Source organism: Hypanus sabinus, chromosome 17, assembly GCF_030144855.1.
Source record: "Hypanus sabinus isolate sHypSab1 chromosome 17, sHypSab1.hap1, whole genome shotgun sequence".
NCBI lineage: Eukaryota > Metazoa > Chordata > Chondrichthyes > Myliobatiformes > Dasyatidae > Hypanus > Hypanus sabinus.
The window spans coordinates 53,560,866-53,586,193 of record NC_082722.1 but is presented as its reverse complement, the minus strand read 5'-3'; the positions used below and the strand labels follow the sequence as shown (position 1 = coordinate 53,586,193).

Genomic DNA, 25,328 nt, shown 5'->3' with positions numbered 1-25,328 from the left:
GTGTCAACATCTCTAAAAATTTGTCAAGTTTAATATATTAATGCAATTACAAAGAAGGCACAATAGCAGCTAAATTTCATTAGGAGTTTGAGGAGACTTGGAATATCACCAAAGACTCTTGCAAATTTCTATAGATGTATCATGGAGAGCATTCTAACTGTCTGGTATGCATCACCGTCTGGTATGGAGGGGCCATTGTGCAGGATTGGAAAAAGCTGAAGAAAGTTGTAAACTCAGCCAGGTCCAAATATGGGCATTAGCCTCCCCAGCATTGAGGATACCTTCCAAAGATGATGCCTTAAGAAGGTGACACCCATAATTAAGAATCCCCATCACCGAGGAATGCCCTCTTCTCATTGCTACCATCAAGGAAGTGAAACAGGAGCCTGAGGACATGTTCTCAACATTTCAAGCACAGCTTCTTCTCTGCCATCATATTTTTGAATGGACAATAAATCCATCAACACTACCTCACTATTTTCCCCTCTCTTTTAGCACAACTTATTTAATTTATTTTTATATATACTTAACATAGTTTATAGTTTTTTTGTTATTATGTATTGCAAAGTACTGCTGCTTCAGAACAACAAATTTCACGACACATGCCAGTGATATTAAACCTGATTCTGATATTTTCCATGTTTTGAATTTCCTGCTGCTCTATCAAACTCTGATCATGTACATAATTAGTCATCAATTGTACTTTGATTTTAGGCAGTAATTCCTTATGCAAGTCTTTATGAAATGTTTTCTAAATGTTCATATAAGTGACAAACACAGACTTTTCCTGACCATTACCTGAGTCATCAAGTTAACACTAAGTCAACATTTATAGTATGACCTATCTTTACAAATCAGCCTGAATCATTCAAGTTAGATGGAACTTGAGCATTCAGTCGCTCTTATCTTTGGTTCATACTCTACTCATTAAATCTTGCCTAATTGATTTATAGGTGTCTTTATCTCCTCTCTCGCCTTTCTTAAGTAGTAAAGCAATTCTAAAGGAAAAATTTCTGAATCATGGAAACCTAGTGTATTTGCATTAACCTCTGTTATTTCCTTTAATGCCTTGGAGTGAAAATGATCTGTTCCTTTTGATTTATCATGCTTAGTAATGTTAGTTTCTTTATCATTTTATTCTGTATAAATGCCATAATGTTCCTTCACTCTCTGTGTGAAGTAAATGTTTAATATATCTGTAATTTCCTTATTTAAAATATTAGTTTTTAGAGCCTTCTGCAGAAACAGGTGAGATAGGTGGGAGGATAATAAGCTCCAAGAACAGCCAAACATAGTGACAGTGATCAAGAAGAAATCAGACACTAAGGAATGCAGCAAGGAATGGCAGCGAGAGATGGGTCAGATGATTCTGCCCATTGCTTGGGGAATTTGTAATTTTGGCAGAGACTTAGCAATGCAATATATGATGTGGCTGCAGGTGACAGGATGATTCTCACTGTGCTCTTTTGGGTAGTTCTCAAAAAAATCAAGAGGGATTGGTGAAATAATAGCTGTTATAAGAAGCCACCCTTTAATGAAGATTCAATTAAAAAATATGTGGTGACACTTTTTGAAGATACTTAGCCTATCGTACCAATGCTTATTTCAAAAGGGCTACCGACTTAATCCCAGCTTCCATAACAAGATCCGTAGCCCTGCAAGTCATAGATTTTCATGTGCATATCCAAGTAATTTTTGAACATGATGAGAGTTTCTGTCAGGGCTAACATTTGGGTGGTGAGTTTCATACCCAACTGGTGAAAATTTGCCTTCTCCAAGAAAAACAACTGTAATTTATGTTGTGTTCTTTCATTGCTCTGTTTTCCAATCTCTGTGTCATATTTTCTGTAATGTGATGAACTGTATACAGTACTTCAGCTGTGGCCTAACTACAGTTGTGTGAATCCTTAGTACAACCTCCCTGCTGTTATATTGTATGCCTCGTGGAAGAAAGAAAAATAACCCATAAATCATTTTAATCATCTAAATGATGGAGGCTCAGTGAATTGTCACACGAAAAATGTGTTGCGAGTCCTACCTAAGTATCAATCAGGAATCGTCGTGATTTTCTCAGTATGAATGTGAATAAAGTGTATGTTCAGAAACTGATGGTATGAAACAAACCATTCAGCTCATCATGTTCGTGTTAGCTAAAGCTGACCTTAGCTTTCCTTGCTTTTAGACCGTAACCTTGCTGGTTATAATTCTTCAAGTACTCATAAACTGTTAAATATGATTGTACAAGATCTCAGGATTCAGTCTGATGCTGTCAGCTTGATTTCTGTTCATTCATGGAACCCTTTATAATTAGACAGTTCACATACCTGGAAAATCTATGTTGAATTGTTATATAATGCTCTCTTTCAGAGAGAAGGAAATAAATTTAACTCTCCTAGAATTCAATACTCCGAGAATAAAGGGAATTTGTGGTGACCATAAGACCATAGGATTTAGGAGCAGAATTAGGCCATTTGGCACATCAACACTGCTCTGCCAATTCATCATGGCTGATCTATTTCCCTCTCAGCCCCAATTTCCTGCCGCCTTCCTGTAAGCCTTTATGCCCTGACTAATCATGAACCTATCAACCTCTGCCTTAAATATGTTAAATGATCTTGGCTTCCATAGACAATGAATTCCACAGATTCACCACTCTCCGTCGAAAGAAATTCCTCCTCATCTCCATTCTAAATGTATGTTCCTTTTTTCTGAGGCTGTGCCTCCGATCCTAGACTCTCCCACCATAGGAAACATCCTGTCCGCATCCACTCTATCAAGGCCTTTCAACATTTGATAGATTTCAATGAGATCCCACCTTATGTTTCTGAATTCCAATGAATACAGGCCCCAAACAATCAATTGGTCCTCATATGGTAACCCAGAATCATTCTTGTAAGCGTTCTCTGAACCCTCTCCAATGTCGGCATATTATTTCTTAGATAAGGGGCCCAAAACTCCAAACAAGGCTTTCTCAGTACTTTATAAAGCTTCAACATTACATCTTTTAAATTCTAGTCCTCTTGCAAACATTGCATTTGCCTCCTCACAACTGACTCAACCTACAAATTACCCTTTAGGGAATCCTGCATGAGGGCTCCAAAGTTCCTTTGCACCATGGATTTTTGAATTTTCTCTCAATTTAGAAAATGGTCTACCTTTTTAATTCTTCCACCAAAGTGAATGATTATACACACCCTGACACAGTATTCCATCTGCCACTTCTTTGCACATTCTTCTAATTTGCTTAAGTTCTTATGTAGATCCCTGCTTCCTCAGCACTACCTGCCCCTCCATCTATCTACATATCTGAAAACTGAGCCACAAAGCCATCTATTCCATCATCCAAATTATTGACAAATAAATTAAAAAGAAGCAGTCCCAACTGAGATCCCTGTGGAACACCACTAGTGACTGGCAGCCACTCAGAAAAGGTTCCCTTTATTGCCACTCTTTACCCCATGCCAATTGGGCAATGCTATCTTCCCTGTAATATCATGGGCTCTTAACTTATTAAGTAGTCTCATGTGTGGCACCTTGTCAAAGGCCTTTTGAAAATCCAAATGCAGAAGATCCACCAATTCTGCTTTGTCTATCCTGCCTGTAATTTCTTTAAAGAATTCCAACAGACTTATCAAGCAGGATTTCCCCTTAAGGAAAACATGGTGTCTAGCCTACTTTATCATGTTCCTCCAAGTACCCTGAAGCCACATCCTTAACAATCAACTCCAACATCTTCCCAGCCACTGAGGTCAGCCTAACTGGCCTGTAATTTCCTTTCTTCCACCCCTCTCCCTTCTTGAAGAGTGGGATATTTGTGGTTTTCCAGTCCTCAGGAACCATGCCAGAATCTAGAGATTCTTAAAAGATCATTAATAATCTCTTCAGCCACCTCTTTCAGAACCCTGAGGTGTAGACCATCTGGTTCAGGTGAGACCTTTCTGTTCCCAAGTACCTCTTCCCTAGTAATAGCAATTTCACTCACACTGTCCTCTGACCCTTTAGAACTTGCAGCATACCACTAGTGTTTTCCACAGTGAAGACTAATGCAAAATACTTATTCAGTTAGTCTGCCATTTCCATTACTACCTCTTCTGCTTCATTTTCCAGCAGTCCGATATCTACTCATGCCTCTCTTTTATTCTTTATACATCTGAAGAAACTTTTGGTATTCTCTTTAATATTATCAGCTGGCTTACCTTTGTATTCCATCTTTTTCCTTTTTTTTTACTTCTAATTTGCCTTCTGTGGTTTTTTAAAAGCTTTCCAATCCTCTAACTTCCCACCAACTTTTGCTCTATTATATGTTTTCAAGTTGGCTTTGACTTCTCTTGTCAGCCACGGTTGTGTCATCCTATCTTTAGAATATTTCTTTGGGATGTACCTATCCTGAGCCTTCCAAATTGCTCCCAGAAAGTCCAGCCATGCTACTCTTCTGTCATCCCTGCTGGTGTCCCCTTCCAATCAACTTAGGCCAGCTCTGCTCTCATCCCTCTGTAATTCCCTTTTCTCCACTGTAATACTGATACGTCTAACTTTAGCTTCTCCCTCTCAATTGGTGAATATAATCATCTTGTGATCAGTTTCCCCTATGGGTTCCTTTACCATAAGCTCTCTAATCAATTCTTGTTCATTGCACAACACCCAATCCAGAATAGCTGATCATCCTAGTGTGCTCAACCACGAGCTGCTCTAGAAAGCCATCTCGTAGGCATTCTACAAATTTCCTCTTTTGGGATCCTGCAACAACCTGATTTTTCTCAATCTAGCTGTATATTGAAATTCCCCAGGTCTATCCAATTTCAGTTATGTGTTGGAAATGATGGAATATCAAAAATATTTCATGTATTAGTTTGCCAAGTGCCCAAGAGTGACCATTGCAACTATTGAATCAAGCCGTATTCTGCAACTGTATGGCTGGAATATGAGACATTTATTCATGACACCATATTGGAGTCTTTAAAACATTTCTGCTTGTGATACTCAGGTAAGAAATGTTACCTGGTATCATTACCTGGTATTTAGGACCTCGTGCTGAGGGCTCTTCTCACCTTTTTGTTGCAGTTCACTTTGTTCTGTGTCATCTATCATTCAAGGAGAGGAATGCTCAGCAAAATATTTGATGACTGGGTGCAAATGATTTTTATAGCCTAGAAATCAAGACAATATTATACAACGCCATTCACCAGATAATTATGGAAATATGTTGAGATCTACAGGTGTAATTTGTATTTTTTTTTCTCAGCAATATTTTTATTGTTTTTTTTTAATCAAGAAAGCATAGGACAAAGGAGGTTTGTGCAGTACATAACAAATGTAACAAATGTACAATTCACATCTATGTAAGAGATGCACCCGTAATACAATCATGCTTTGGTTGCCTCCCTGCCCTGACCTACCCTTCCCAATTTCCATCTTCAAGCCATCATTGCATTAGCAAAAAGGATTAAAGAGAACCTTTATCCCCACAGAGCTGCATTGGTATAGAGAAGGTGTAGCTTCCTAACACATAAACTGTTGTATGTTTACACGTCTGAGTTTGTAGAATTTTACTGGAGAATGCTGAAATTCAGGGAGTTATGTGCAGAGGAAAGGAAGAAGGACTGAACCTTTAGTTTGGCTGGGAATTCTGAAAATATTCAAGAAAGGGTCCCCACACCTTTTGGAACTTTTGAATCGAGAGTTGAATAATGGATCTTCTCAAGGTACAGACTGGACATGATATCCCTGAGCATGGGTGGGCAGGGCAGCATCCCTCCACCGGAGCAAGATGGTGCACCTGGCCAAAAGAGAGGCAAAAGACAGTACGCGACGTTTAGTCAGACTTAGGTGCGTGTCCCCCTCTCCGGAGGTGCCTAAAAGAGCAATCAAAGGGTAACGTTCCAGATTGTAATTAAGTATTTGGGATAGAGTTTGGAAAAGATCTTTCCAGTATTTTTCCAAGCTAGGGCATATCCAGTACATGTGAATAAGGGAAGCCTGGCCCCTTTTGCATTTGTCGCAGCTCAGATTAACGTCTGGGTAAATGCGAGATAATTTGGTTTTAGACGTATGGGCCCTGTGTACGACCTCGAACTGCAACAGGCAGTGGCAGGCACATAAAGAGGTTGAGTTAACTAACTTGAGAACTGAATCCCATACATCATTTGACAGTGAAAAATTTAAATCTTGCTCCCAGGCAGTTTTAATTTTGTCAAGGCGGGCTTGCCTCAGAACTGCTACCTTGTCACAAATAGACATTAGACCTTTGCGCAATAGATTCATGCAGAGAAACATATCACGTACCTCAGGGAAGTTTGATAACAAAGGGCTAATAAAATGTCTAATTTGCAAATATCTGAAGAAATGAGTGTTGGGTAAGTTAAACTTTGTAGACAATTGTTCAAATGATGCAAAGCAGTTGTCTATAAAAAGATCTTCTTTAAATGCTTTAAATGCCCTTTCTATACCAGTCTTGAAATGTTGGATCATGTATAGAAGGCTGGAATAGGTGATTATGTAGAATAGGACTTGAAAGCGAGAAGCCATACAGACCACTATACTTTCTGAACTGAGCCCATATTCTCAGGGTGTGCCTAATAACTGGATTAGCAATTGGTTTAGGCATAAGAAAAGGGAGTGCGGATCTAAGTAGTGTGGAAATAGAGAAATTCTTTCAATAGAGTTCAGCTCCATTCCCACCCATATTGGGCAGTCAGATTGGTTGTGGAAATTAGACCAAAAGATGAGATAACGTTTGTTAGCTGCCCAGTAATATAAGCGGAAATTGGGCGGAGCCATGCCCCCAACACTTTAAGATTTTTGAAGATAGACTTCATTCAGGAATGAAAATTGGTATGGATTGAAAAAGGTATAAGAATTTAGGAAGGATCTTCATTTTGACAGCATTAATTTGGCCCATCAGGGATATGGACAGAGGTGTAATTTGTACTTTTTGATAATCAACTCAAGTTCAAATCAGTTAACTTCAAATCAGAAGTAATTGATGGCCCATTTAAATAGCAGCCTTGAGGGTTCTCTCTGTAGTTAAGCTGTGCACTTTCCAAACAAGTTGTGTGGTTAGATAATAGCAGCCATTAGCTGCATTATTGGGGTGTAGTTTTTCAAGTCAGTATCATTCACTGGTGCTAAGTGGGCAATGCACATTCGTTAGATCCGTGTAGTTGTACTCTGCATACTTTCAATCCATGTGCTTTTTAATGTGGCAGTTGGTGTGAACTGTGCCATGAATGTGCCTGTGTGCATTTTAGTACATCTCTTTCAGCTCATTTTCTTTTCTTTCATAATGTTATAATTTCCATTGAAACACTATTTTTTTTTATCTCTCTAACTGCCCTTGCTAATATTTCTCCACCTGCTGTCCTCCAGACAGAGCAGGTAAAATTAAGAAGTATTGATTTCCCTCTCTGAAATAACACAATGCAATTGTGACTCAGTCCAATTGGTCTGCATCTGAACAAGTCTTCCCTTTGCACAAAGCAGTGTAACTGAGTACTATAATAACATCATGGTAGCTTAAATCTTTTAACCTTTTGGTTTCAGAGGATGTCGACATTCATTATGCAGAGCATGGCATATATCCACTTCTCATCTCCCATATCTGGGGCTCAGCTTTCTGTGATTGGTGACTTAAAGCTATATCAACGAGAGCCACTTAAACACAGAGGACTTGACACACGCTACAATGTAAGTCTTTTTAATAAGAATTTGTCCAGAAAGGTTTTATGCTGCCAGTAAAAGTGCTTTAATGAGATAGTTTAGCAAGCAAATAAATGTTATGTTTGATAACCTGTCCATGTAAAATTAAGTAGCACCCAAAATCCAAAACATTGTTGCACTAATGAACAGACTTTACACAAGGATGGTCCTCCTCCCTTGCAAGTTTAATTTTTATGGGGCATAGAAGGACAATTAGTTGAGTGTCTAGGTTTGGATTATGGCAGAGAGAAGCCTGGACTCTTAAGTGAGGACATCAGAGAGAAGTAGGATGGGTAATGAGAGCAAAGCAGTTGATGGAGAGCTTGCTTTGGGTCAGGCGAGGAGGTCGGTGGTTAATAGTGGCTTGGAGGTCAGTTTCCTTTTTTGGGAAGTGGGGAGAGCAGGACTAGGGCTGACAGATCAATAGTTGGGAATAGGATTAATGCATGCACCAGTAGATTCCAGTTAAATTGGGGTACACTGGGACCAGTTCATTTTGGCCAAGTTAGGCTGTCCTAATTAGCTGAAGTTTCATGGAAGTACTACTTAACTGAATAACAAATTATGCATTTAAATGAAATACAGAACAAATTAGAACACTATCAATACTATTACAGTACTATAAAACTGTGTGTTAGTTCCTTATGGTTATCGACAGAAGAATTAATCCAGTATATGCTGCCGTGTTCTTTTTATTGATTGTAAATGAACAAAGTCAACATAGACACCTAGTGCAGGTAATGTATTGCCTTTAATCAATGCTTTTAACAATTGCATCATTCTAATTCTTCATAGTTACTAATGTTTTGAAGTAGAGAAATAATTTAATTTTTGCTCATGGCCATTTGTGACATCTCCAAGCCTGAATGTTTGAAACTGCAGTGAGCAAAACACTAAGTTCTAAATTGTTTTACTGCTTATTATTCACCAGCCATTAGTGACAAAAATCACTGCTTTTTGAATCCAAACCTATGCAAGTGACACCACTCAAAAGTTGTAGTGTCTAATGGCCACATATGTACATGCAACTGATGTTAGTTAGAAACTGTTTGCCAACAGTCTCTTGTCCCAATTAAGCAGCATGGTGTCCCAAATAAATGAAGGAAATCTCAGCTATTTTCTCTATTTGGTTTTGTTCTTTAAGAGTGTCTGCCCTGATTAACTGTTGGGCCAATTAACTGGAATCCACTGTATTTTGAAGAAGGTGGATGAGGCCATCAGATTGGTAGCTTGTGGGTCACTTATCTAGTGGGGTGGTTAGCATATGGAGTATGAGAGGAAAATATCATAAGCTTGTTGAGAAGGGGAAAGTCTGCGAGGAGTTATTATGACACAAGTCTATTACTTAAAGAGACCAATCCTACTTTCTATGTGATAGGTTCAATAGCAACAACCTATTCAGGCACAGCCTCTTTTACTAACATCAAAGCACACCTTATGACTGCTATGAAAGCTGCCTTCTCCATGATTGGTGTGTATGATCAATGAAAATCCCAGAAGAGGTATTTAGATGAGTATTATTTTTGGAAGTTACTGTCTATGCATTTATGCATCAAATGCAAGAATGTCTCAAAATTGTTATGTGACCACGGTTTTGTTTACTGTGGGTGTACCGGAGCTTGCTACGACAATGAGTAAAGTCTGATACTTTCCCATGCCCAAAGGATTGGGTTGATTAATGGCACACAGTGCATATTGGATGTGTGACTGTCAGCTTGTTGTATTTGTTATGATCCCAGCCCCCTCCTTTGTGAGAATCGCAAGAGCACCCGTTGAGGGGGGGGGGGGGGTGGTCAGTAGACCCAGGAAGTGAGAGAGAGAGAAACGTGAAAAATTGCACGTCCCACCAGGGATACAGAATAAGATGCCAGCAACTATTGTCTCATGGAGACCACGTGAAAAGCCCTCGGGCAAGGTGGGCTGGTTGAGAGAGAGATTGCATCATCCCAAACTGATTGACACCTGCGACCCCGTGAGGAAGTATAAAGAGTCTCAGGGGGACAGCCCCTCAGACGCACCCAGAAGACACGAGAGAGTGGTCCCGCAGCAGCGGGAAGCCATTCTGAAGGAAGCCACGTGCGTCAGATTCCGGGATTGGAATTTGTGGCTGGAATCACAGAAAACCGCTTTTTACTAACATCGGGGAGAAGAAACCAACACTCCCCCGATTTCACGGAAGATTCATCGAGACTCGGCAAGTTTTTTCTCTTCTCCCCCAATCTCTCTCTCTCGGTCGCCCCATGCAACACCCAGCGATTTTCAAAGGGCTGAGGCCTGCAGACTTTCAGAGTGACTTTTATATTTCCAACGGACAATCTATTAACCCCTAGACACCAGCAGAGCTCACTTCTTAATGATGATTATCACTATACCTGTGCTTTAGATTGAATGTTGACGATGTGCACTATCTGAATGTATGGATTAACCCTACTTTTGTGTCCCTTTATAAATAAAAACGTTTGAAAATAGTGACACCAGACTTCAACAGACCTCTCTATCTTTGCTGGTAAGTTATCCAGTTACGGGATTCGTAACATATTTCTATGTGGATTTAGGGACGACTTGACAGATTAGATCTTTGGTGATTGTTACTTCGTTTTCCCAACGTGGAACCTGTGGAATTCTTCGTGATCCTCCTCTCTACACAATAATGTGGATTTATAAGTTTCTCCCCACATTTATTTCATGGGTTACTGGAGCTTTCTAGTTTACCATCTTAAGACTTAAAGAACTGTTCCTAAACTTGACAGTTTGGGAGCCACACACATACATAATGCTGTTAACTTATGTTTATTTCATTTAATCTCTTATATTTTAAGTAGATACTAATAAATATAATTGTTTTGACATTAAAACCTGACTCAATTTGTGATCTATTGCTGCTGGTATCTAATGAAAATTGGGAGCTCATCTGGGATTTGAACCCAGAACTCCTCACACCCCAAGCAAGAACTCCTCATACCCCTAGACCAAAGGTTTAGGAATTTGAGAAAATCTGTGAGCCAGAGTCATGTGGAATTTGCTTGTGAAAAGTCTGTGTGTTTTGAACGATGGTGCACATTTCAAAATGTGAATTACGATTACGACAAATTGAAAGAATTGATTCTAATTGAAGAGTTTGAAAGGTTCATCCATAATGACATATTTAGATGAGAAGGATGCTGCCACTTTGCAAGAATCTACTAAATTAGCAGATGAGTTTGCTCTAGCTCACAAGGTTAAGTTTACCCTGAGTAAGACCTTCCAAAACAGTAGTATGGATAGTCTGGGTAAACCAGAAATCAAATCTGGGACTAATGACAAAGGTAAGGATGAAGAGAAGCAGTTAAAGGAGAAACATTCTGGTTCTTCTTGTCACTATTGCAAGAAACCTGGTCATGTTATGGCTAACTGTTTCCTCCTAAAGAAGAAGGAGGAAAAGGAAGCAGTTCCAGATGCCTGTATTCAACACCTATAAACCCACAGGGTTCTGGACATTCTGATGAAGCTCTGTCAGGGGCTGAAATGTCTGAGCTGGTTAGGAAAGAATTAATTCCTTTTGTGTCAGAGGGGTTTATTTCAGTGAATGAAGGTACCAGTGAAAATTCTTCGAGATAATGGTGCTTCTCAGTTTCTCTTGTCAGACAATGTTTTTAAGTTTAGTGATGAGACTGCCACTGGTGAGGTAAATTTTATTCAAGGCATTGGGGACAACATTGTTTCTGTACCTCTGCACAAGATAATTTTGATGTCAGAGTTAGTTTCAGGACTGGTTAAAATAGGACTACGGCCCAGTTTACCAGTGAAAGGTGTTTCTTTGTTGTTAGGGAATGACCTAGCAAGTGGCTGAGCTGTCCCTGCAATGCAGTTGACAAGGAAGCCAATCACCGATGACCCAAGTATGGATTCTAATGTTTATTCCTCCTGCACAGTAACTTGAGCTATGGCCAAGAAGCTTGCCAAAGTGGATGGTTCTGCTATCCATGATAGCCCAAATCAGGACCCAGGTTTTGATGACTTGACAGTGACTTTCCTGCCTTCATTGTTGGACCAGGATCCTTGTATTAAGTCTGACTATAAAGATTTGCCTTAGTCCAGGAAGGAGGTTGTAGTGGAACAGACCAGAGACCCTGAGATTGCAGCCTTGAAAGAAAGAGCACTCTCAAGTGATGAGATTGAGAAAGTGACAGTAGGGTATTATATCAAGGTTGGAGTGTTAATGAGGAAGTGGAGACCACCTGATATTCTGGCAAGTGAGGAATGGGCAATTGTTCACCAGGTTGTAGTTCCTAAAGTTTATAGGAATGAGATTTTAACTTTGGCCCACAATATACCCTTAGGTGGCCATCTGGGTGTGAATAAAACTGTGGACAAGGTTTTGAAACCATTCTTCTGGCCTGGTTTAAAGAAAGATGTTGCGACATTTTGCCGGACTTGTCGCATTTGTCAGGTTGTTAGTAAACCTAATCAGGTCACCCCAGTGGCCCCACTGTAGCCTATTCCTGCATTTGGTGAACCCTTTTCTAAAGTTATTGTGGATTGTGTTGGCCCATTGCCAAAGACTAAAGCTGGCCATCAGTATTTGTTAACCATCTAGATTTCCCGAGGCAATACCTCTCAGGAATATAAAAGCTCCAACTGTGTCAAAGGCTTTCAAAGTTTTTACCTTATTTGGTCGCCTAAAGAAATCCAGTCCGATCAAGGAAGTAATTTTATGTCAGGATTATTTCAGCAAGTAGATTACGAACTGTGAGCCAAACAGATTAAGTCATCTGCGTATCATCCAGAATCCCAAGAGGCCTTAGAAAGATTCCATTCCACCCTCAAAACCATGATTAGGACATTCTGTTTTGAAAATAAGAAGGATTGGGATGAGGGAGTTCACTTGCTTTTATTTGCAGTAAGGGAGTCAGTGCAAGAGTCCCTAGGTTGTAGCCCCTTTGAGCTTGTGTTTGGACACCAGGTCCAAGGTCCTTTGGCATTGTTAAGAGAGCAGTGGATTAACAATGACCTGCATATTAATTTGTTGGACTATGTTTTAAAATTCAAGGACAGATTGCAAGGGGCTTGCAACTTAGCAAGGGAAAATTTAATATCAGCCCAGGAAAGAATGAAAACTTGGTATGATAAGGAAGCCAGAATGAGGTCATTCAAGCAGGGAGATAAGGTATTGGTTTTTTTCTCTGTGAAAACAAACCCTCTTTCGGCTAAGTTTCGTGGTCCCTACGAAGTTGTGACTGAAGTCAGTGATGTGGATTATGTAGTCAAAATACCAGTTAGATGAAGGCCAATGTAGCTTTGCCACATAAACATGCTTAAGCTGTATCATGAGAAACAGACGGCAGCCATGATGGTTGTTATCAGTAACAATGAATCTGAACTCTGTGGGAATTTATTAGTTGATCCTACTGAGGTCTACTTTAAATCAACCATTATTTCAGCCAGGTATCGTTTACTGTGGGTGTCTCTTTAAAATGCCTGGATGAGGCGGGACTATGACGTCAGTGTAACAAGCTGCGACAGACCGTTGGGACTTTTGGGGGGAGAGAGAGAGAGAGAGTGTGGAAGTTTTGGACCGCAAGCTGCTGACTGGAGCTTACTGCGACAGTGGGTAAAGTCTGATACTGTGGCGACCCACTTCCTAGCGCACTCGAACTGGCTCACAAATAGCCAGCGCGCCGGCACAAAGGCCAGTCCCAAAAGGGCGCCAGGTCTGCTTCACCAACAAAGGGAAAAGCCTGCGAGGGATTGTGAGTACATGCCCCTACAGCATCCACGCCTGGGGAGGGCGGGATCGTAGAGGCTTTAAAGCAAGGCTGTGAAGTTTGAATAAAATCTTTCTTTAACTGCAGTTTACCGACTCCGTGTCGTTACTTTAGCACTGCGTGTAGCACACCACTACAATTGGTGACCCCGACGGTCCAAACGATTTTTGGACCGGAGATGAATGACGCCGCATCTGTTCATGCGGTTTCGTTGAAACTGCCAAGCTTCTGGACGCTGCGACCTCACCTATGGTTCCAGCAAGCAGAAGCCCAATTCCACATTCGGCAGATAACCTCAGCGGACACACATTACTACTACGTGGTGAGCTCCCTCGACCAGGACACAGCGGCCCAGGTTGAGGAGTTCTAACAGTCTCCCGCAGCAGACGGCAAGTATACAGAATTCAAAGCCCTGCTCATAAGGATTTTCGGACTCTCACGGCGCGAGCGGGCTGCCCGTTTACTGCACCTGGATGGCTTGGGAGACAGACCTCCATCGGCTTTAATGAATGAGATGTTGTCGCTGGCCAGCGGACACAAACCCTGCCTCATGTTTGAGCAGGCATTCCTGGAGCAGCTACCCGAGGACATACGCCTGCTGCTGTCCGACGCGGATTTCAGCGACCCCTGGAAGGTGGCAGCCCGGGCGGACTTGCTGTGGAATGCCAAGAAGGAGAATGGGGCGTCCGTCGCACAGATCACCAGGCCACGCTCCCAGCAGCAAACCAGAACAGGCCCAGCCACAGAGCCAGCTAACCCCAGAGGCAGGGGTGAGGAGACCAATGAACAATGGTGCTTCTACCACCAGCGGTGGGGTGCAGAAGCCCGCTGCTGTAGCCCGCTCTGCAAGTTCCCGAGAAACGCCAGGGCCAGCCGCCGCTGATGGCTACGGCAGCTGACCATCGGGATAGCCTCCTGTATGTGTGGGACAAGAGGTCGGGATGCTGTTTTTTGGTCGACACCGGAGCCGAGATCGGCGTCTTACCTCCGACGAGTTACAACACCCGCAACAGGGCACTGGGCCCCCCCCCGAGGGCCGTGAACGGCAGCACGGTAAAGACCTATGGCACCCGTACGGTGCAGCTACAGTTCGGCTCCAGCAGGTTCACGTGGGACTTCACACTGGCCGCCGTAGCCCAACCGCTTCTGGGTGCGGATTTTTTGCGGGCTCACAGCCTGCTGGTCGACCTGCTGAGGCAGAGACTGGTCCACGCCGAGACCTTTCAGACGTTCTCCCTGGGAGAAGCCCAGTTGCCAGCCCCACACCTCGACTCCATCACGCTGTCCGACAACGACTTCACCAGAGTCCTGGCGGATTTCCCATCGGATCTGGCACCGCAGTTCACGGCAGCCATGCCTCGACACGGCGTACAGCACCACATCCTGACCCAGGGACCACCCCTCCATGCCTGTGCTTGGCGGCTTCCCCCGGACAAGCTCTGACTGGCGAAGGAGGAGTTCAAGAGGATGGAGGAATTGGGGATCATCCAGTGGTCCGACAGCCCATGGGCCTTCCCCCTGCACATGGTGCCTAAAGCGACAGAGGGCTGGAGACCATGCGGCGACTATTGCAGGCTGAACGAGGCTACCACACCGGACCGCTACCCTGTGCTGCACATTCAGGACTTTGCAGCAAACCTGCACGGCGCACGGATCTTCTCCAAGGTAGACCTCGTCCGGGGATACCATCAAATCCCGATGCATCCGGACGACGTCCCCAAAATGGCTCTCATCACCCCGTTCGGCCTTTTCGAGGGTCTTCGCATGCCGTTTGGCCTGAAGAATGCCGCACAGATGTTCCAGCAGTTAATGGACGCGGTGGGACGCGACCTGGACTTCGCTTTCATCTATTTGGATGACATCCTCATAGCCAGTAGCAGTCGTCAAGAGCATCTGTCCCACCTCCGTCAACTCTACGCCCGACTGAGTGGGTATGGTCTAACAATCAACCCAGCCAAATGCCAGTTCGGGCTCAACACTATTGAGTTCCTGGGCCACAGGATTACTAAAGACGGGGCGACCCCTCTGCCCGCTAAGGTAGACGCAGTTCGCCAATTCCCCCGACCCACCACAATCAAAGGCCTTCAGGATTTCGTAGGTATGGTCAATTTCTACCACCGCTTCCTCCCTTCAGCTGCCCGAATCATGTGCCCCCTGTTCGCCCTGATGTCGGGTCCGGGCAAGGACCTTACCTGGGACGAGGAGTCTGCCGCTGCTTTCATTAAAATGAAAGAAGCCTTGGCAAACGCCGCGATGCTAGTGCACACCAGAATGGACGTCCCTACCGCCCTCACAGTGGACACCTCTAACACGGCAGTTGGTGGGGTACTGGAGCAACTCATTGCTGGTCGCTGGCAACCCCTGGCGTTTTTCAGCAAACACCTGCGGCCACCCGAGCTCAAATACAGTGCTTTTGACCGGGAACTGTTGGCGCTATACCTGGCAATCCGGCATTTCAGGTACTTCTTAGAAGGTAGGCCCTTCACCACGTTCATGGACCACAAGCCGCTTACCTTTACGTTCACGAAGGTGTCCGATCCCTGGTCGTCCCGCCAGCAGTGCCATCTGTCCTACATCTCTGAATACACGACGGATGTCCGGCACGTCTCGGGTAAGGACAATGTCGTGGCGGACATGCTCTCTCGCCCTAACGTTCATGCCCTTTCCCAGGGGGTAGACTTTGAGGCGCTGGCAGAGGCGCAGCAGGCAGACGAGGAGATCCCGAGTTACAGAACCACAGTCCCTGGTTTGGAGCTCCAGGACCTCCCCGTAGGCCCAGGTGAGAGGACCCTACTCAGTGATGTCGCCACCGGCCAGCCCCGTCCCGTTGTCCCGTCACATTGGCAGCGACGCGTTTTCGACTCCATTCATAACTTGGCGCACCCCTCCATCAGGACAACCGTCTGGATGGTCTCCAGCAGGTTCGTTTGGCATGGACTCCGCAAGCAGGTCAGTGAATGGGCCAGAACGTGCATGCACTGCCAGACGGCCAAGTTGCAGCAGCACACCAAAGCCCCACCGCAGCAGTTCCACCGCACCCACCGGCGTTTCGACCACATTCATGTGGATATCGTGGGCCCCCTGCCAGTGTTGCGCAGAGCGCAGCACCTTCTGACTATCATGGACCAGTTCACAAGATGGCCAGAGGCGATCCCGCTCACCGACACCATCTCCGAATCTTGCGCCCGGGCACTGATTGCCACCTGGGTGTCCCGCTTTGGTGTACCAGCCCACCTTACCTCCGACAGAGGCGCCCAGTTCACCTCCAGCCTGTGGTCAGCTATGGCCAGCCTTTTGGGGACACAGCTGCACCACACCACTGCCTACCAATCACAGTCGTACGGCCTGGTGGAGCGTTTCCACTGTCACCTAAAGTCGGCTCTCATGGCCCGCCTGCGAGGAGCTAACTGGGTGAATGAGCTTCCCTGGGTCCTACTCGGCATCCGCACGGCGGCCAAAGACAATCTGCACGCCTCGTTGGCTGAGTTGGTGTACGGTGCACCCCTGGTCGTCCCCGGGGAGTTCATACCAGCCCCAAGGGGGCAAGAGGAAGAACCCGCAGCAGTCCTGGGCAGACTATGTGAGAGGCTTGGTGACCTGGCCCCCATGTCCACTTCACAGCATGGGCAGAACCCGACCTGCGTACCCCAAGACCTGCAGAACTGTAAGTTTGTGTTTGTACGAAGGGGCGGGCATCGGCCACCGCTACAGCGGCCCTATGAGGGGCCATTTACAGTGCTCAGGAACAACGGGTCCACGTTCGTGCTGGACGTTGGGGGGAGAGAGGAGGTTTTCACGGTGGACCGACTCAAACCGGCCTATGTGGACTTGGCGCAACCGGTCGAGTTTCCGGCACCGCAGCGCAGAGGCCGACCTCCCAAACAGGGTCCGGCCCAGACTGTGGACATTGGGGGGTGTATCGCCGGTTCTGGGAGGGGGTTATGTGGCGACCCACTTCCTAGCGCACTCGAACCAGCTCACAAATAGCCAGCGCGCCGGCACAAAGGCCAGTCCCAAAAAGGCGCCAGGTCTGCTTCACCAACAAAGGGAAAAGCCTGCAGGGGATTGTGAGTACGTGCCCCTATAGCATCCACGCCCGGGGAGGGTGGGATCAGGGAGGCTTTAAAGCAAGGCTGTGAAGTTCGAATAAAATCTTTCTTTATCTGCAGTTTACCGACTCTGTGTCGTTATTTTAGCGCTGCGTGTAGCACACCGCTACAATACAGTACTTTCCCATGCCCAAAGGATTGGGTTGATTAACGGCACACAGTGCATATTGGATGTGTGACTGTCACCTTGTGATACTTCTATGTGGATTTCGAGACGACTCGATGGATAAGATCTTTGGCAACTATTACTTCATTTTCCCAGCGTGGAACCTGTGGAATTCTTTGTGATCCTCCTCTCTACACAATAACGTGGATTTATAAGTTTCTCCCTTCATTTATTTTGTGGATTACTGGATCTTTCTAGTTTACCATCTTAAGACTTTAAGAACTGTTCCTAAGCTTGACAGTTTGGGAGCCACACAAATACATAACACTGGTTAACTTCTGTTTATTTCATTTAATCTCTTATATTTTAAGTAGATAGTAATAAATATAGTGGTTTTAACATTAAAACTGGACTCAATTTGTGATCTATTGCTGCTGGTACGTGACAAATGAAAATCATAACCTGCAATGAATCCCTGATTTTCCTCCAGGAATTGACTCTTTTTTTTTGTACTGATTTTAAATTGTAGAGAAAATAGTAGCACAATGAAGTTGTTTGTGAATTGTAAATTTAAATGCTATTCCAATCTTATGATAGCAAACAGTGTTATGTACTTCAGTTAAAAGTACTGATGCCCAAAACTGTCCTTTTATTCTGCCTACGTAAACAGATGCCATCTAGGCAGTCTTATGAAGCAGATTTGTATGTGCTTCTTCACTGAATTCTGCACAAAGAAGACTGTATAAAGATATGTATGTACATGTTGTGCTGTACGTTCATTTGGGAAGATTTTAATTTAGTGTTCAATTAGAATTTGATTAGCCAAAGTTTGTACATTTTTTGTTCCAGCTGTGAGGTTTAACATTGATTTACAAATTAGAGACAAAATATAGTATATGCTCTAAACTGGCATCCAAAGTTAGTTGAAGACAACTAGTGAACAAAATTGGGAGTTCATAAAGTGATCCTGAGGTTGGAGTTGAAATGATACAGATCTGAAAATGTTTTTTTTTTAATTTGGAGGGCATTATTGGAGCTAGTGAGAGATGCTAACTGGATAACTTTTAAAAAGATCAGCAATTTGGGCTGAATAGGTTGTCTTAAACTTATGGGGGAACTAAGTGAGATTCTGAAAGAAATTTCTTGAAGATCATTTCTTTAGCTAGGAATAAGGTCTAACCCATGCTTCTATTTCTGATGTTGGCAATTTTAAAAAAAGGTTTGTATTATTCTATCAAAGCTAACTTCCGATTTTCTGTGTCACCACTAATTAAACTTTCCATATTTTTATATCCTTGTGACTTATGTTCTGACCTAACTTTCAGTATCAACAGAGTTGGTTATTTGTGTTCTACTTAATATTTTTTATTCCTGCCTTTAAAGCCAGAAGTTAAGGTGTTTAAAGAGCTGAATCTTAAAATAAAAGTGATTAAGTAAATGGATCTCAAACCCAAAATGAGGGATAGGTAGTTTGAAGAAAGACTGAACCAATGACCAAACTATTGTTATTACTGCAGATTAGTTGTATAGAACCATAAAAGATATCAAGCATGGATGAAAAAAAACAAATTAAAAATTAAAAAATAGGTTATCTTTACTTCACAGCTTTCAGTAGTTAATGATGACAGCCCATTTGCAAGTTCCTTTGACTTGGCAGATATCACTGCATCATATCAAGATAGAAATGGTGAGATTCTTATTACTATGGCATTATTCTTTGAATAATCAAAACAAAATGATCAGTTTTGTATTTAATTTTTGCCCTCTGAATCCAACTTTATTTCTAACTTTCTCTTGCTTTCAGTAACAACTATTCTTGCCAATCAGTATGCTGTGTGGACTCCAGTGAGAGCTGCTAATGTACCATTTATTATTAAGGCAGTTGTGAAATATCCAGTGGAAATTATCACATATCCTTTTTTTGTAAATGCAAAGTAATGTTATCTAACACTGAAAATTAATGTTAAGTAATTTAAATCTGAGCTCACTTTAAAACCCAGAGCATTAGGTTATGATGGCAATGTGTTTCTTTCAATGAAATTTATGTTGCATGTAATTTTATTAGGATTGTTAGCACTCAAGTTAACAACACAGAAAAGGGAAGGGTAAGAAAGGAATACCTGATCATCAGGCCTCCACATTCATGATGGTTTGACACCCTCCTATCCTCTCCATCAACCACTATGTCATCTGAGAGAGGCAAAAACAAAGGTGATGAAATTGTTATAATATTTATTGTAACAAATGTTTGCTGAGCTGGAGGTTATGATGGATTGTTTAAAAAACATTTTGTAAAACTATACCCAGATCGTTGCATTCAGTTTAGTCACCACACTTCATGAAGCATTTAGTAACATTGAGGGGGATAAAGCACTGGTTTGCTAGAATGTTTTGGGGACTTGGAGGGTAAATGTATACTCTTCTATCTAAAGAATTTATTGGGTAATCTCTTAAATTTGTTTTAAGGTGTAAATGGTATTTTAAAACGTTGATACGATAAAGTGTTTCCCTTAGGAGGGTGTTATTTGGAAAATAAGGGTGGACAATTTGCTAGGGAGAACTGGACAGCATTTTCTTGCACAAATTTTGTATTGTAATAAGCAAGGGTTATGTAAGTGATTATAAACAAATGTAGACGTCTGGAATTCTATCTTAAAAAGTTTCAGATTATAGAATAAACTTGATTCCAACACATTTATTTACAAAAGTTTAAAGCAAAATGCACTTAAAAGAAGGTGAAGAACAGTTCCATCATAAATAATTGTATGATAAAACAGGAATCATGGGCTAAATTGTCAATTGCTGTTCAAAATGATTAATTATTACTCATGTCATGAAATTTGTTATTTTGGCAGCAGTACAGTGCTTCCTGAAAGTGTTACTATGAATATATATTTTTAATTCTGCTGCCTCTGCGAACAGAAGTTCATTCTTAAAATTTTGGTGAATTACCTTGTTGCCTATGGACAGAATAAATCCATCTTTAAACTACATTTTACTTGAATTGCAGATGTTTTCCCTAACTCTAGTTCTTTTCCCACAAATCAAAAAAAATCTGTCAAAAACTGTAAGGAAGGAAAAGCTGTTAAGGATTGGGGTTGATACAAACATATGAACATTAATGTTAATGTTTCTTTTTATTAGAACAAATTAATCAGGCGCATTCACATTACATGTTCATGCACCCTTACATTACCAGATGTCCATGTATGAAAATAAGCATGTGATAAACTTTGCATACCAGTGATGCAAAATATAGTAGGAAAGTATGCTGAAGAAACTTGAAATGTCCCTATTACCACTTTACAGGGCTTTTCAAATTTACTTAGCATCTGTCATGATCATTTATGGATTTGGAATCATTTCTGCTTTATTGTCAACCAGATAACTTGTTCCTTGAACATAGAACAGTACAAGACTTCAGCTCACTACGTTGTGCCTGGCAGCATGCTCCATGGACTTACCACTCTCTATTTAAGAAAAAGACAGACTTCCTGTGATATTCCCCCTGTGCTTTCTGTGAAACAACTTAAAAGTTATCTGCCTTGGGGGGGAGAAAAAGCTTGGACAATCTCTAGCTGTATATAACTCAGATCATTAATAAAAATTATGGTGAACTTTGTACCTTTAGTAAACTGCCCTAGATACCATTAATTTAAATTTGTTACTAATTAATACTGATCAATAATGCTGATTCTTATATGATATCCCTAGTTATATCCCTAGTTCACGGTTATTTTCTTGCTATTTTATATTCCTTAATAGTGTTTTTACATATCGACCTGGTTTCTGGGAATTGATTAAGACTGCGTGGATCCAGTATGTCAGTATTCTTCTTCTCTTCTTGTGGGTCTTTGAAAAGATCAAGATATTTGTCTTTGAAAATAAAGTATTAACTACAATAATGATACTACCATTTAAGCAGCACCAGTCATAATCAATTAAAAAGGACAGCTGGTAAGGAGTTCTGAAACCATAAGAAGTAGTCAACAACAATACTATTACGTCTTGCCACCTGACGAGCGTAAATTCAAACTTATTACTTGCATACCAGTGTGAACTGAAGATTAATTAATCTTGCAATCTGCATCAAACATTTGGTGCTAATATTCCACAGGAGGCTTCTTCCCCTTTCTTTCATCTTGTATTATCAACATACTGTCGTATAGAATAGTTCTCTATCTTTTTATTAATTGCATTGATGTTTGAAAATTGTTAACATCCTACACAGAGCAATGATGGCAAACAACACTGACAAATAATTGTTTTTGCACTGCTATGGTTCCACTTATCACAGCAATAATGGTTCATAATTATGATACCTTTTTGTATATAAGTTACACGATTGGAGAGTAATTCCACATTTCATTATCGGTATTGATTAGATTACAAAAAAATGCACGGAGCAGAAGATTGATGATACTTTGTATAATACTTTAACTGAACGATGTATTTTTTTTTAGGTATATGTTGATTTTATGCTGTGGCTTTTAAGGCAGAAATACACAGAAATATCGCAGGAAGGTAGAGAATATAGAACAACAGGGCCAGGTACTGGGATAAGAGTTGAAAATTTTTGGAATTCTGTACCATCAAGGGGTACATAACTCCAAAATTTTTATCAAGAATTCCATTGAGAAGTTGATGCTCAGTAACTGAGCATGTGAACAGATTCAGGGAGGTTCTACTGCAGTTGTACAAGGCCTTGGTGAGACCGCACCTAGAATATTGTGTGCAGTTTTGGTCCCCTAATCTGAGGAAAGACATTCTTGCCATAGAGGGAGTACAGAGAAGGTTCACAAGATTGATTCCTGGGATGGCAGGACTCTCATATGAAGAAAGACTGGATCGACTGGGCTTATACTCGCTAGTATTTAGAAGATTGAGGGGGGATCTTATTGAAACGTATAAAATTCTAAAGGGATTGGACAGGCTAGATGCAGGAAGATTGTTTCCGACGTTGGGTAAGTCCAGAGCGAGGGGTCACAGTTTAAGGATAAAGGGGAGGCCTTTTAGGACCGAGATGAGGAAAAACTTCTTCACACAGAGAGTGGTGAATCAGTGGAATTCTCTGCCACAGGAAACAGTTGAGGCCGGTTCATTGGTGATATTTAAGAGGAGGTTAGATATGGCCCTTGTGGCTAAAGGGATCGGGGGTATGGAGAGAAGGCAGGTACAGGGTTCTGAGTTGGATGATCAGCCATGACCATACTGAATGGTGGTGCAGGCTCAAAGGGCCGAATGGCCTACTCCTGCACCTATTTTCTATGTTTCTATTCTGAACACAAGGGATAATAAAACCCTGGATAACTGGGTGGAAAAGTGGATATGAGCTAAAGAAACAGCCAATGCTTAATTCAATAGCAAGGTAATGGGCCATTCAGTCTGTTTTTCTCTTTCATAAGTTCTTGTGTCTCTGGAAATGCTAGAGAAGGATTTCCTGTTTTATAGAGTCATTTAAGTCCCTGCATATTGATTTATTTTCAGAGTTTTGCAAAATTGAGATGTGAGCTAACTCTTCCCTGTGGTTCCATTTTATTAGTTACAACTGTGTTTGATGTTTTAAATAACTAAACAATTTGGGCTTAAAGTCAAGGAATCCTAGAATGGAATTTGGCAATATGTCCTCTTGTTTATTGAAATTGAAATGAGAGATTGAGCATTGTTTGAAGTGATATAGCAGGGATAGGAATTTTGACCAAGCTAGAAGACTGGCCTTCATAGCCTACTGACATTCTTCACTTGTGTTTGGTGATCATCTTGAAGGAAATAAAAGAAATATCACTCAGCCTTGTGTCAAAATTATTTCAATTTTGTAGACAACAAATGCAATAAAAGTACAAATGGATGTCTGTCAAAGTCACATTGATTATACTACAACTGATCTCAGCACCTCAGCACACAGTGACATTTGATTGAAACAACTGTGAAAATGAAGAACTAACTGATGGCTTCTTGCTCAGCTGTGGCTCTGTAACTTGTCTAATTGATTTGGTTTACAGATGATGAAAAAATAGATGAGTGTTGCACATTTACAGTTTCTGCACAGTAATGGGAAAAGCTACAGAAATATTTATTAGATACAATATTTCCTATCAATGTTGATGAGCTTTGCTCTCAGTCTGCATTGATATATGTTTTGTTAATTTTCAAGGATTTAATTTTCTCTCATTTGCCACTGACAATTTAGAATTGCTTTCAATAATGACACCATATAAAAAGTATCCATTTAAAAGTCTTAGTTGTATTATAATTCTCCAACATAAACAATGTAGAACTTTCTGACTTCCTATCATCTCTCTCCAATCCTCATTTTTACTTCCTTGATTACAATAATGGTTTAAGTTCATATGAACATAATTTCTGATTTTAACTTATAATTTTTAAATACTCATTTACAAATTAAAATGTAATCCATTTGGGATTCACTTTACCAGATATCATCCTTTAAGTACAATGAATTAACTGATAGTCCTATCCACAAAACTTATTTTTGTTTTTCTTCCATTTTTATTGGTTCATAATGGTATCCCCAAACCAATTTCCCTTAATCGTCACCTTGAAAAATATAGTGAAATATAAAATTAAACTGTTGTTTACCTCTGGCTGAAAATTAATGATGGTGCAATCATTGCAGCCTGGGTATTACCCCACACTTGTGGGACCTTAGGAGGTGCAACTGGAGAAAAGAGTTAACAAATGTAATTTTTATTTAATTTGCCACCAGTTTATGAATATGTTTGGATCTGTAGTGCTATAACTGGAAAAAATACAAAAAATATAAACCTTTGCAACATTAATCTTCATTGTTCAAAAACCAAAGGAAAATACTGATCAAGGTACACAATTCTGTCAGTGTGCTTCAATGTGTAAAAATGTACTGCTGGCCAAAATGACAGTGGATTGGACTGCTGAGTATGCCTAGCAAATAATTGAGGGAAAATGCTATATTTGTGTAGTATTTATGAAGAATACAAACAATAGCAAAACTAGCTAAAATTTATGCTTTTATACATTAATTTTTGTTCTGTATAAGAATACATTTTTAGGATTTTCAGGTTGGTATATGTTAATGCGTAAAAGCACAATTGAGGGTTTAAATAGTGATGCAAATCACTGAAATTTTGCTTTCATATTATAGGAAATTGCATGACCCTGTGTATCTCTTTTTACATGTTAATTGTTTGTTCTATGTGTAATAAATCCTATATGTGAAATTACTTGTGAAGTAAGATTTTTTTGACAAATGGTACAGTTGTAAGGGTCAACATGTAGGTCAACTTTATACTAATATATAAACAATTGAGCACTGCAAACTGGCAGCTTCTAAATTTGGGTACTGTCAGCATTGAACAGTTCAGATTATGGTAGAAACTTTGAAGCAATGGTAAGTTGATTTATTATTACCACAGGGATCAATGTAAAGTCTTGCATACCATCCATACAGATTAATTCATTCAAACAGTGCATTGTGTAGTATGAGGTAAAACAATAACAGAATACAGAATAATATTGTGTCCTTATTATCTACCTGCAAAGCACTCTCTGTAAGAATATAATTACAGAGAGAGTGCCTCACAAGTAAAGAATGAGGCCATAATGAAGTAGATTGAGGTCAAGAATCCTTATCATACTAGGGGATTGTTTAATTGTCATGTAACAGAGGGGTAGAAG

At 41.3% G+C, this 25,328-nt stretch overlaps 1 protein-coding gene across 1 annotated transcript in view; it reads left to right on the top strand.

Annotated features, from left to right (window-relative positions):
• tmem231 (transmembrane protein 231) overlaps positions 1–24,806 on the top strand; it is a 47,845-nt gene extending 23,039 nt beyond the window's left edge. The window contains exons 4-7 of the mRNA XM_059993099.1: positions 7,540–7,683; positions 19,260–19,341; positions 19,459–19,569; positions 21,434–24,806. Coding sequence (XP_059849082.1) covers positions 7,540–7,683; positions 19,260–19,341; positions 19,459–19,569; positions 21,434–21,591 — 495 coding nt within the window. The 3' untranslated portion in view covers positions 21,592–24,806. The remainder of the gene's footprint in view (positions 1–7,539; positions 7,684–19,259; positions 19,342–19,458; positions 19,570–21,433) is intronic.
• The last annotated feature ends 522 nt before the right edge of the window (positions 24,807–25,328 follow it).